The sequence below is a fragment of the Pangasianodon hypophthalmus genome, chromosome 8 (genome assembly GCF_027358585.1).
Source record: "Pangasianodon hypophthalmus isolate fPanHyp1 chromosome 8, fPanHyp1.pri, whole genome shotgun sequence".
Classification (NCBI taxonomy): Eukaryota; Metazoa; Chordata; class Actinopteri; order Siluriformes; family Pangasiidae; genus Pangasianodon; species Pangasianodon hypophthalmus.
In genome coordinates this window covers 21,065,818-21,078,714 of record NC_069717.1, presented here as the reverse complement: position 1 = coordinate 21,078,714, position 12,897 = coordinate 21,065,818, and the positions used below count along the sequence as shown (strand labels likewise).

The window sequence follows — 12,897 nt, the reverse complement described above, 5'->3', positions numbered from 1 at the left end:
GTATTTTGGTTTAGAATTGGGTCACAATCCTGTTAAATAATTTAAGTGATACAAAGGACTATAATTAAGGATCTGTTCACACCTGTTATTAACATCCATGTCAAGTGATCCAATCACAAGTGGACAGTCACTCATAACTGGCATTATGAATGCGTCTTCAGTGAACACTTCTGATATATCGTTTATATGAAATACGTGGATGTTTATTACAGCAGTTTCTGTGGCATTTCTTTTCAGGCAGAAATGTCCTGTGAATCCTATCTCATGGACCATTTCAAAGTTTTTAATTGCGTGGTCTGTTAAGGAAAGCTGCAGCTCTAATGTTTCATGCAATTTCCAAACAGTCTCACAATGATTACGTATATTCCAGCTACGGCAACGATGCAGTAAGTCCTTCACTGCTTTTGTGTTCACACTACAAATGAGATGTGGACATATGCATCCCAAAACATGTGGAATGATCACAATGCGTCTTTGAGACACATTCGACCCCGTTCACACCTGTACTTATAAAATTACTATCAACAAATCACATTTCTTTTTTTTTTTTGAAGGTTTAAATGTTAGTTTAAGTTTAAAGTTAATTGTTAGTTAAGAAAAAAATGATAATTGAGTTCTAACACTCTCTCTCACACACACACACACACAAATACATAAATAATAATAATAATAAAAATAAAAAAAAATCCCGAGGAAATAGAAAGAGTGTTTTTTGGTGTTGTTGCTGGTGGTGACATTAAACCCTGGGTTCTATGGTTAACCATTTCAAATTTAAAAGGTTAAATAATCTAATTTAGTCTAATTTGTATTCACTTATCTATTTATTTGAGCTGTTCTGCAACAAAATAAAATCACGTGACATTCAGCAAAGATAACTCAGCAGCAAGGTTTGAACCCAAGTGCAGTGGAAAGGACAAGCTTGGAAACAAAACTCCTGTGCATCTATATCCTACACACACAGGCAGAAGGCCAGGCTTTGGGAGGTGTGTGGGTTATTGCTATGGCAACAGGGTGTGTTCGCTCTCTCTCTCTCTCTCTCTCTCTCTCTCTCTCTCTCTCTCTCTCTCTCTCTCTGCATTTGTGCGTTTTCCCTGATTCACCTTGGTGTATCTATGCGTGGCTGTGTGCTATATGAACTGTCATGGTAACAAGGAAGTGAGTCCCTGATGATGAGTGAAAAGCTTAATTCTATTCTTTCCAGCTCAACTACCTGCCTTTATAGCAGCAGCCCTACATTTTGAGTGCCACTGGGTTTTATCCCAAATCAATATACAAGTGAAGTGCCAGAGTACTATCGCATAATGCTGATGTAGGATCAACAACAGCTATGCAAATCCTAAATTGAACCACTCCAGCAGAAATGCTAGCATTGGCCTCTAACCCTGAAGCAACCCTTTGGACCTTTATTTAAGTAAAAAGGTAAAGGGTTGATGGTAATTAAAAAAAAATGTGAAGAGAGGACCTCAGATTGATAATTTCATTGGTTTCACTATAAACATACATTTAGTGCTTGAAATTTTTTTTAAAAAAGTTATATTTTTTTTAAAGGACCTGAGATACTCACTGTAATCCAAACCTACATCCACACTGACTAAAGAACCTACATATCCTGTCATGATCATCACTACACGTGCACACATCTAACAATAAGCATACACATTTTGTGTCCACATTCATTCCAGGGAAAAAATAAAAGTACAACATTCATACATTCATAGCAAAGACATCCCATTAGAAAACAGTTCTTTAAATCTGCAGCACAGCTTCAAAGCAGTATGTTTGATTATATATCACATGCGTCCAGTCCTGCTTCTGAATATCTAATGCCAATATTCTGCAGAGAGCCTAGTAATAGGCTATGTAAGGCAGAAAACACGACGGGGTGTGCTGTTACAGGAAAATAGTCACGGAGAGGGTGTTGTGATGAGGCCCAACCAGAAGCAGAGTTAGTGTTAGTATCCCAAAGTTGATTATTTGAAGTGTTTTATTCCTCTTATACCACAGCAATGAATGTCCATGATTTTTACTATTTATTAATGAACAGCACATCATGTTTTTAATCACTTATAGTTATATTTAATGTCGTGGAACGTCCACGAAACAAGTTAGTTCATGTCATTCGCTTACGTTATAGCAGTTAGACGTTCCCTCAATAGACTCACTTTCTTCTCTCTCTTGAAGTTAAAAAACAATGTCTTCTATCATTTACACCTTAAAGGTGCTTTATCTCTGTATAAAGCCCTGACACTGGAGACTCCTTCCATAAATGCTAAATAAAGTCTCCTAACAGCTTCACCACTTCAACAATCATGTTTTTTTCTTTTGTAATGCAACCTCTTTTTTTATTTGTTTATTATAAGGCTTAGATTATGTGTAGCGTCCACTATACAGTCCCTGTGAATTAACTGTTACTATAGATATGATAATGTATTAGAACAAGCACACTGATATAAATGCATGATTTGTCTTGCAGTCAGCACTACTCTCAGAGTGGCTCTTATAGAAAATTAGATAGAAAATTAATCAAGACCTTTCGACCAGTCAGAAGTGGGAATTCAAAGGCACTGTGGTATAAATGTCCATAACAGGTATTCTTGGTTATCAAAATAAATATAAAAGTACAAAAATAGTATAAAAGCATAGGCTAACACATTTGCATACTATCCTGACATACTATGTAGTGTCACAAGTAGCTGAGCATGTAAATACAGAAAATTCTTTCTTTCTATCACACTTTATCATAGCTTCTATTATTTTATACCTCGACCAAAAAGAACAACTCTTTTGTGATATTTAAGCATTTAATTCCTTGTGCTTCAGTTGTTTGCTGGTGCTGATTAGCAGCAGATCTCCAGGATCATGATTATCTATCAAGAACTTTATCTCACTTACAGCCCTTCCCACACACACATTTACAACGTGCTCACCTCTTTGTACCAGCATGGTGACCTCACTGCCTTTTGGACACTTGCTGAGCAGCTCCACCACCTGGTTGTGGCTCATGTTCTGCACGTTCCTCTTGTTCACCTCCACCAGAATGTCACCCTCCTTCAGGCCACGACAGCGTGGGTAGTCCACAATTTGCTTGACCTTCTGCCCGCCCCCGATGGCACTGCCGATGCCACCACAGTCAGCAATGGTGAAGCCAAAGCCCTTGTCACCCTTCTCCATGTGCACGGTGATGAGCTCAGGCTGCGTTGCGATGGACGATGCAAGGGTTACCACATCACTACCGTAGCTCTCTGGCATCATCATCCCCTCTGCTGTAGGGCTGTAGGGGCGTGGCTCCATGCCCACCGGGCCCACTGTACCCATCCCCGACTGACATGGGCCCAAGGGTGGCGGATCAAAGGCCTCCTGGCCGTTGACGATGATGGGCTCTTTGTCCAGGATGGCCACTGAGGTCACCAGGCTGGTGTTAGGGTCATCAGGGTCAAAGGGTAGCGGGTAGCCACGGCATAGTTCCAGCTGCACGGCTGAGCCGATAGGGATGGACTGGAAGATCTTGACTACCTGAGCATGTGTGTAGCCCAGAACAATGGTGTCATTGACACTGACGATGACGTCACCTGGAGAACACACAGACATGAGTACACTTGAGCTTGGTATATAAAAGAAGTGTCCTTTCAAGACAGGAAATATTTGGGTTTGGATGTGTGTTGGATGGATACAGATGTGTAAAATTGAGTGGTTGTTCCAGATGATACAGGTGTCATCGGGAGAATACACACATGCGCATGATGCACTGAACCAAACAGCAAGAGTTTTCCCCGTTTTCTCCCCAGTTTGGTCACCTGCCAATTCCCACCCATCACACCACAGCTACCAACCAGGGCGGGTGAAGGCTAACAGCTTTTCAAACTGCTGCTCATTCTGTGTCACAGGGCAGCATAACACACTCAGAGGAAAGTGCTATGTACCCTCTTCCATGTATATGAGCTCACAGACACCCACGATTGGCAAGTGTTGCTGTGATTGACAGGTGAGAGAGAGTATGCCATCCAGAGAGCATGGATAATTTTCTTCCCTTGGCTCCCGGTCACAGATGGCTGTGGCATCATCGGGAGATTGTAAGTTTGAATCAATAGGGCAAACACTTTTCTGCTGCACCGCTCAGGATCAAAAGAGAAGGTTTTAAGAAGTGAATGCAGCCACAGAGGTGTCCATCAGGTTGTTGCTCATGGACTATGACAGTGTAATTGACACACTGATGGCATAAAGAATAGTAGGATATTTGATGTACTGTCATTCATGTCATTAAGGACATTTTTGAAATGACATTTTGTCTCTGAAGCCCATCACATGAGTGGCAGTATGCTATCAAGATTATACCATAAATCCACTTGCCTGTGTGTAAGTGTTTTTGTGCGTGTGTGTGTGTGTGTGTGTGTGTGTGTGTGTGTGTGTGCCTACCTGTTTCCATTTTGCCATCCAAGGCTGCTGGTCCATCTAATATGAGACTCTTGATCTGTAAGAACTCATCTGGCTCGTCTCCTCCTACCACAGTGAAACCAAAACCCCGTCTGCTTTTCAGTAGTTTGGTGCTTATAAATGTGCCCTTGAGTTCTGCGGGGTTTCTTGTGAAGAACGGCTTCCCTCCTACACTCACAGACACACACCCACACACACTTAGAAGAGGTCTTCAATATTTAAAGATACTACACCAAAACCAAATATGTGAAGCAATAAGGATGCACTTATGGCACATCTCAATTTCCGTAATGACTGAATCAGAATTAGCATGACACCACTGTAGGATTATTTCGCTACTACAAAATAAAAGTGTTATGGAGGTGCATTTTCTTGTTCTGACAGGAGTTTCTATTACAAAAGCATTTAACATTTAATTGTTTAGATTTGTTAATTGTTCTACAAGGGTTTAGCTGACAATATACACTATAATGATACTCTTCCAATGAGAATCAATTGCAAAATAGTCGCAAAATAGTTGCAAAAATTTCGTTATTCACAACAGCAGACAGATGCTCACGTTTGCATCCTGGGACTGGCGGGAGCTGTGGGCCACTCTGAGGCTCTCGGTACGTCTCCAAGTGGTTTGGAATGTATGCGGTGATCGGGGCGCCAGCAGACGAGTGCTCCTCTATCCATTCTGTACACGGAAAGAGGCAAAGACTTGGTGACTTCATATGCCCAACAGATATTATTACATTTAAAAAAAAAAAGGAGCTGTGAACTATTGATTATATCAACAAAATAGTAATATGGTGTGTAATTATGCTTGTGAAGAATTTACCCCTTGAACAAATCAAGTCTTGGGCAACGTATCAACCAGGTTTTGGAAATATCCCAAGAATATGGCATAACCACTAAAGTTCACCGAATACAAAGAAGAGTGCAACAAATAAATCTCTACTTTTTGTTTAAATAACCTTTGTGTTACAACTAAAGAACTGCACTGCTCAATGTTAGACATATTGTGTAAATCAAATGATAAAAATCCTAATCGAGTCTTTTTCTGCTCCAGGTTGTAATACTACTGGAAAAGTACTGAAAAAATACTATAATTGGAAAAGTATAAAGGGGGTGCATATGTATGTAAGCTGCTGTATAAACATGGTTCAAAAACAAGATAATTTTTTGTGTCCCAAAGCTGTTAATTTTGCTTAAATCTTACTAGGAAATGTAACATCCACTAGAAAAATCACTAGACATTAAAGTCCGTAAATGCAAATTTGCCATTCAGAATAATGTTCATTGAAGCCAAAATACAAATCATAATCTATGTTATATATTCTCAAAAATAATATTTTTCATCTTCAAAAATCTAAATGACACTAATACTTTAACAACCCATTAACAGCTCATCAATTAAAGAGCAACAATAAAGAACAAAGCACACATTACAGTGGATATAAAAAGTCTACACATCCCTGTTAAAATGGCAAGTTTTTGTGATGTAAAAATGAAACCGAGATCAATAATGACAGAACATTTTTCACCTTTAATGCAAAATTGCAACCTATAAAAATAAAGCGAAAAACAATTTAGGCAAAAAAAGGAAAATAAAAAACTTACAATATCCTGGTTACAAAAGTGTGCACACCCCTAAACTAATACTTTGTTGAAGCACCTTTTGCTTGTAATATAGCACTCATTCTTTTTGGGTAAGAATCAGCTTAGCACATCTTGGCAATATTTTCCCACTTTTCCTTGTAAAAACTTTCTAGATCTGTCAAATTGTAAGGGAATCTGCTGTGCAGGTCACCATACAGATTTTTAGTTGGATTCAGGCCTGGGCTCAGGCCGGGCCATTCCAAAACTTTGATCTTCTTTTGGTTAAGCCTTTCCTTTGTTGATTTGGTTTTGTGCATTGAGTCACTGACATGCTGAAAGGTGAAATTCATCTTCATCTTCATCTTTCTAGCAGACGTATGAAAGTTTTGCACCAAAATCTACTGGCAAATCTACTGGAAATCCTCAATACTGGCTGAAGAAAAGCAGCCCCAAAGCATGATGCTGCCACCACCATGCTTCACTGTAGGTATGGTGTTCTTTTGGTGATGTGCTGTATTTTTGTTCCACAAAGCATATCTTTTGGAATTATGGCCAAAATGTTCAACAGTTATCATCAGCCCATGTATGTAAATTTTGGCAATATATATATGTTTTGGCTTCCATCTAGCCAACAAAATGAACAAAGTACCTTTAAACAAATATATTAAATGTATCTATATAACATTTTGAGTAGTGAAGACATGAGATGCATACCTGCATTTTTATACATGACTTTGAAGAAACTAATTTAGTATATTAATAAATAATTTAGGCTGCAGCATTAGTTTTTCCAAACTTGTACTAAATAAGTTTGATGTGGTGACAGTTTATAAAATTATTTTTCAATGTTTAAGGCTCGGTCAACCCACGCACAAATATATCAACATAGAGAGACTACAAAATTAGTCAGAGCCTCAAATACATGACATCTTTAAAAAGACTTCTTTAAAACATTTATCTACTTACCTTAAGATACAATAAGTTACATTAGCATTTAGAACGAACAGTCCTTATAAAAACAAATGTGGTCAATAATGAATTAAAGCTAGTACGGGCTAACCTATTGTATAATGCTAAATGGCCACTACTTAGTGAAGCATTTATTTGAAAAAGAAATGATCAGTGTTCAACTAATGCCTCTTAAAAGACTGTCTGACTATTTTAATCAAGGCATGCAACATTGGGGCAGACAATAGACACGGTGACAATGAAACAGAGAGAAAAAAAGTGGAACGAACCTCTGACGTAGCGCTCACCTTCTGGTGGCTGCTGGATATCGACCTGCTTTTTACGTCTAGCCTCCAACACCGGGTTCTCATATTGCGTTTTTCTGTTTATGTGACTAAGAGAGAGACACACACATAAAGAGAGAGACAAAGAGAAAGAAAAAAGTTATTGTCTCTGAAATAAAGTGAGGGGATCTGGTGCACAGACACTTACAAATCCCCAGCTTACAAAGGAAAAAAGGAAAAGCTGGAGGAAAAACACCCAGCTTAGAACTGTTTGCTTGAGTGTGTTTTGATGGAGAAACATGAGAGAGAAAAGAGAGTCTTAGACTTACTCTACATAATATACACCATACACTGGGTCATCTATCTTCTCCCAACCTGGAGGTAATTCTGCTGCGGGGAGGGAAAAAAGAGACATATGGATCATGCAAGAAAAAGCTGAAATTCTTTTCAACAGTCCACTGTGCATATATACAAAGGCTTACATAAGTATTTGCCCCCTTTGAACTTTTCCACAATTTGTTGTGTGGGGTGTGTGAATACTTGTGCATTCCAGCGTATACATACATACATACATATACACTTGCACACAAACACATACACAGTTATGAAAAGCCTACACTTAGAGCAGCAAGTGTAAACTCAGCTACATTCTCAGCTATTCGTCTGATGGAGTGTCATTAGCACTTGCGCAGTAGACTGTACCGGGTTTCACATGGACTCAACAAGCCTGACTGCTGAACATGACGCAGCAGACTACATTACACAATCCATACTCGCACTAAGTGCTTCACTCTAATGTGACTCTTCCTCCTGTTTCACACATCACTCTCTAATACAGTCTACTTGGACGGATAAGCAATAAGGATTTGTCCTTCAAACTCTTTCTCAGCTGTCCATATGCTGTAAGCAATTCGAAGGATCCATCAGCAGCAAAGGTGTGTTTTCAACTGCACACTATTCTGACATGTTTTTTTTTTAATACTACACTATGTTACACTACACACAATGACTTATATAAGCCATATAAAAGTCTAAACATGCTTGGAGATCAAAACACAGTCTAGATTTTTATCATTAGAGGTATACAGACTTTGTCCACTCCTGGCTTCATCTTTCTAACTGGACTGCTGAGGACACAAGAAGGGAACTCTATACAATATCACATCATTCATATATACTTACATTTCATATTGTGGTACCATCCATAGACTAAGGAAACAACATTAATGATACTAACAATAAGAATAAGATTCTTCAAGCTACCCACACTCTTTGTCATAATATCAGCCTCAAAGTTTCATCCAGAAACAATTAAAATGTGTTCCCATATTTTTAACTGACGTGGGCTCCTGTTTGAAATGCCTCTGCTTTGGGGTCACCTCACTGAGATGCGAAAATGTCCATATTTACATAAAAAAATGTAACATTTCAATGCAATTCACTAACGGCTGCTTGCAAAAATACTTATAAATCATTGGTATAATTGTTTATTCAGTTTAGTCAACTGTGATAAACTGTGGGGTAAAAAGATTAGCTGGTGAAAAGTATTTGTAGTTAAAAAACATGTTTGAGGCATCCAGGATTTAGAAAATTATCACAATGTTATGTTGAACTAAACAGGTTATGCACTAGTTTAACAGAATTTCTAATCCACAATCTAATATTTTAATCCTGTAGTGTATAAAGTATTGTGTAAAGGCATCATGACAGTATAGAAGAGTTTACATGTCTAATAAAAAGGAAAACAGAAACAACAATTAAGTTTGTTAAAGCCAGGCTTACACTGTATGATTCTGGAATGATGAGTGAGTGAACCGCTTAGTGCAAAAGGTTAAACGATGCTTGATAAATATGTTCAAATTTATGACACATCAGAAAATGAAATAACATTGTATACTATGCTATCATCAGCAAGATGTGATTACTGGGTACAATATTAACATGTTGTAAGCTATGCGTCTTGAGTGGCCAAAAGTTTCAAAAGTTTGAATCCAATAGCATTATCAGTGAGAAGAAAAAAGATGCAGCACTAATTAACTTCCACAAACTGAGCCTGTGTGCCAATACTTTCAGACTGAGGTGAATGGCATCTACCACTGGCATTTACCAAGGTATTGTACAGTGTGAGCACCTTTGGGACATGATTTTCACCGTCAAGATCTACTTGCGAGATCGAGTCATGCAGCGTGAGCAGTAGTCAGATGACAAGATTTCTCTCGTCCTACACTGTAAGCCTGGCTTAAGGCCTGGTAATAACAAAATGAGGAGAATGAAAAAAGGGAGAAGTGAGTACAGGATTCAGGAGGAAGAGACGGAAGAGAGCAGAGAAGAAAGACGAAAACCTACCAAGTTCAATCAAGTTCCTATCAAGTTCTGTCTCCTCAGTGTGTATGCCTTCTTCTCCAAAAGGAGAAAAAAAAAAAAGAAGTCGAAAAGCAAGGGAGAAAAAGAGAGACAGATTATTGATTCCAGGCTGTAAAATATTATTTATTTGTAAGAGTTCCTATCATTTAAACTGGTCCTGTGTTATTTTTTAAATTTTATGAATCTCCACCAGGTGGCACTATTTCGTTTATTCTGAAATGGATCCCTTAAAAGACAGAGACATTATTTTTCTTCATTCCACAAAAATGTCATATAATCAGTATCATGACTGTTGGAAGGGTTTGGTAAGTTTAGTATTGTAGAAAGCCAGATTTGTTTCATTATACATAAGGTGAAGTATTTCATTGCACATCACCTTAAATGACCTCTATTCTATGCTTAATAGCTTTTCACAAGCTTCATCTATTTTTTAGCCTATATAAAAATTTTACAGGTTAATAAAATATAGTTAATGAAGTGTTTAAACGGGGGGTTGTGTAGCATGTCTTGCAATAGGACAGTCTACAGTTCATGAATCACCGAAACCCTCCTTCAACTGTCGTTAAATCCATATTAATCTTTAGTTTTAGACAATCTGAAATGGGTCGTGTTTATAGATAGTGAAGCCAAATGTGCATCTGTCTTGTAAAAATTCTGGCTTGAAAAGATGTATTCAGGATCCAGTGAGGTGAATAAAGATTTAAAAGGGGTGCTTAACTAAAAACCAGATATATGAACCGTAGAAAGCATATCAAATATCAACATTAGTTTAATGCGCATGATTGAGTCTTTTGAGCAAAAAGTATGTACAGAACCAACACAAAGACCTGGTGTCTGGTTACAAAGAGTAAGTCCTTAGTTAAAAAACCTTTACAATAGATATTGCAGTTCCTGTACAGTGCAGTTTGACTGTATTTTCATTTTCAACTCTGGTTAAAACTAAGAGCGTGCATGATGATTGTGTTTCTTGTTCTTACCATCATCTTCACACTCTTCTAAAGGCTTTTGCTGTTTATCCTGACAGCGAGGGTCCATCCATGAGGTTGTCTTTGTGTTGTGGCTAGAAGAAAACAATACAAATTTGTCGGTGTCAGAAATGGTCAAAAGTTGAAGATTTAAATAACTATATAACCCTGGTAGTGCTGAGGCAGCATGTAATGACAACATGACAATGATAATTTATTATTTCTGGACAGACTATCCGATTTTAAATTATTCTGATCTGCATTGCTCATGTACTGCTGGAGCCGGTACATGCTTGCCATTAAAGACTAATTTGCCCCTTCCCTACCTGTCTACCAATCAGAGAGAGTGAAGGCTAACAAGTGTTTCCTCTGAGACACATGAAGCTAGCTTTTTGAACTTGCTCATGCTGTGTCACACACTAGCTCTCAAAAAGAGCGCTATCTGCCCTCTCAGAAAGCGCTATCTGCCCTATTCTGCATAAATGAGCTCACGGATGCCCACGATTGGCTAACATAGCTGTGACTGACAGGATAGACAGAGTATGCCATTGCTTCCACCCAGACAGCACGGCCAATTTTGATTCCTTGGCTACCAGCCACGGATAGCTGTGGCATCTTGGAAATTTGAAATCACAATCTCTCTTGCATCACTTGAGAGCCTACTTCTTTTAAAAATACTCAAAAGCCAACAAATGCATGATGGGTCAAAAATGTCTACAAAATGTCTGTGACTTCTAAAAGTATTACAGTGATGAATGATTTATTGCTATGACTTTTGCAGACAGTAATTTTAGCCACCATTCCTGATATTCGATGTAAAGTGTCTTAGGTTATTAATCAAGAGTCCGTTTGTTCTCCATTAAATTTGGGTTCTCTATATGCCTTTATGTCTGTGATCAGTAACTAGAGATGATACGTAATAAAGACAGTAACAGTGCTGGGAAAACAATACTCACTTCAAACTGAAATAAAATATCTCATCATCATGGGGCCACACAAGTCAGCAATACAGCTTTGAAATGCATCACAGATTCGATAAAGTTCCAACTCTTAATGGTGTCTTGTGGATAATTAGGTTGCCCTCTGTCTTTGGTATTGCATCGTGTAATGTAGCACTCACTCTATGAAGTAGACCTCTCCGTTCTCGGTGTAGGCCATCTCCCAGTTGTCTGGCAACGGCCCGAGCGGGTCTTCCTCCAAGGGCAGTTGAGGATGATGGGAGCTGGCCATGGTCGCCGCGGGAGACGCAGCCACGTTGTTGAGCGCGCTGGAAGGGGCGTGCACTTCCTGCCGGCTGGAGTCTCCTGTGAACAACAGTGGTGGGGGGAAGAGACTACGTGCTAAGGTGATACAGAAAAAAGGTAGGAGGAGACACAAGAAAAAAGGTTTATAGCTGCATGCAAATGCAGTGCGTACACAGAAATGAGAACCAACACATGCAGCAACACACACACATACACACCAAGAAGCTAGACCTCAGATCACCTTCTCTTGGCCCAGGGCCCAAACAAGGTTCTCAAAGAGAATGTTAATACAGCCTCTGTGCAATTAATTGCACACACACACCGAAATACAAACTAATATACTCACAGCATGAGTATAGTACTTCTTATTTATCAACGTTATCAGATCTATTAAAGTGCCTCTAAACAAGAATTTAAAGATTACAACGACCTATATACATGGTTCATGCTTATCATGTCTAGTAAAACTAATAAAATAGACTACAGGAGGAACATCTCTACAACTTAACTCTAATAGCAGATGCCAGAATCTATAAATGCGCATGAAACGCCTCCATGTCTTCCTGCCATCCATAATAGCTAACTGGCTAACAGAGACTAGACATATTGTCAGTGATTTATTCAGCAGTAGCCAAACCTCTCAAAATACACTCACCAGCCACTTTAACAGAAATGCCTGTACTGTACACCTACTCATTCATGCAATTATCCAATCAGCCAATCACGTGGCAATGCATACAGTCATATGCAAAAATCAAATACAGGTCAAGAGCTTCAGTTAATGTTGACATCAAGCATCCGGTCAAGACCATGGCATGATTGCTGGATTGCCAGACAGAATGGTTTGAGTATTTCAGAAACTGAAGAGAAATCAGAATGATTGCTCATCTTTTCCACACACAACAGTCTCTGGAGTTTACACAGAATGGTGCAAAAAACTCATTGTTGATGAAAGAGGTCAGAGGGGAATGGCCACACTGGTTCATGCTAACAGGAAGGCTATAGCAACCACTCTTTACAACCATGGTGAGCAGAAATGCATCTCGGAAAGCACATGTCAAATATTGAGGTGGGTGA

The 12,897-nt window shown here is 38.8% G+C and overlaps 1 protein-coding gene across 19 annotated transcripts in view; it reads right to left on the bottom strand.

Annotated features, from left to right (window-relative positions):
* The window catches only part of LOC113533118 (membrane-associated guanylate kinase, WW and PDZ domain-containing protein 1-like), a 110,488-nt gene that overhangs the window by 28,186 nt on the left and 69,405 nt on the right, over positions 1–12,897 (bottom strand). For 7 of the 19 annotated variants that reach the window (XR_008302134.1, XM_053235856.1, XM_053235841.1 and 4 more), the window contains 8 exons: positions 11,697–11,916; positions 10,589–10,671; positions 9,594–9,647; positions 7,577–7,637; positions 7,254–7,357; positions 4,991–5,110; positions 4,414–4,599; positions 2,928–3,569 (listed from right to left, as the gene is read on the bottom strand). Coding sequence is in view for 18 of the 19 variants with exons in the window: in XM_053235856.1 (XP_053091831.1) it covers positions 2,928–3,569; positions 4,414–4,599; positions 4,991–5,110; positions 7,254–7,357; positions 7,577–7,637; positions 9,594–9,647; positions 10,589–10,671; positions 11,697–11,916 (1,470 nt within the window). In the remaining variant the exon portion in view is untranslated. The remainder of the gene's footprint in view (positions 1–2,927; positions 3,570–4,413; positions 4,600–4,990; positions 5,111–7,253; positions 7,358–7,576; positions 7,638–9,593; positions 9,648–10,588; positions 10,672–11,696; positions 11,917–12,897) is intronic. The other 12 variants (XM_053235858.1, XM_053235853.1, XM_034306372.2 and 9 more) reach the window with 8 other exon arrangements.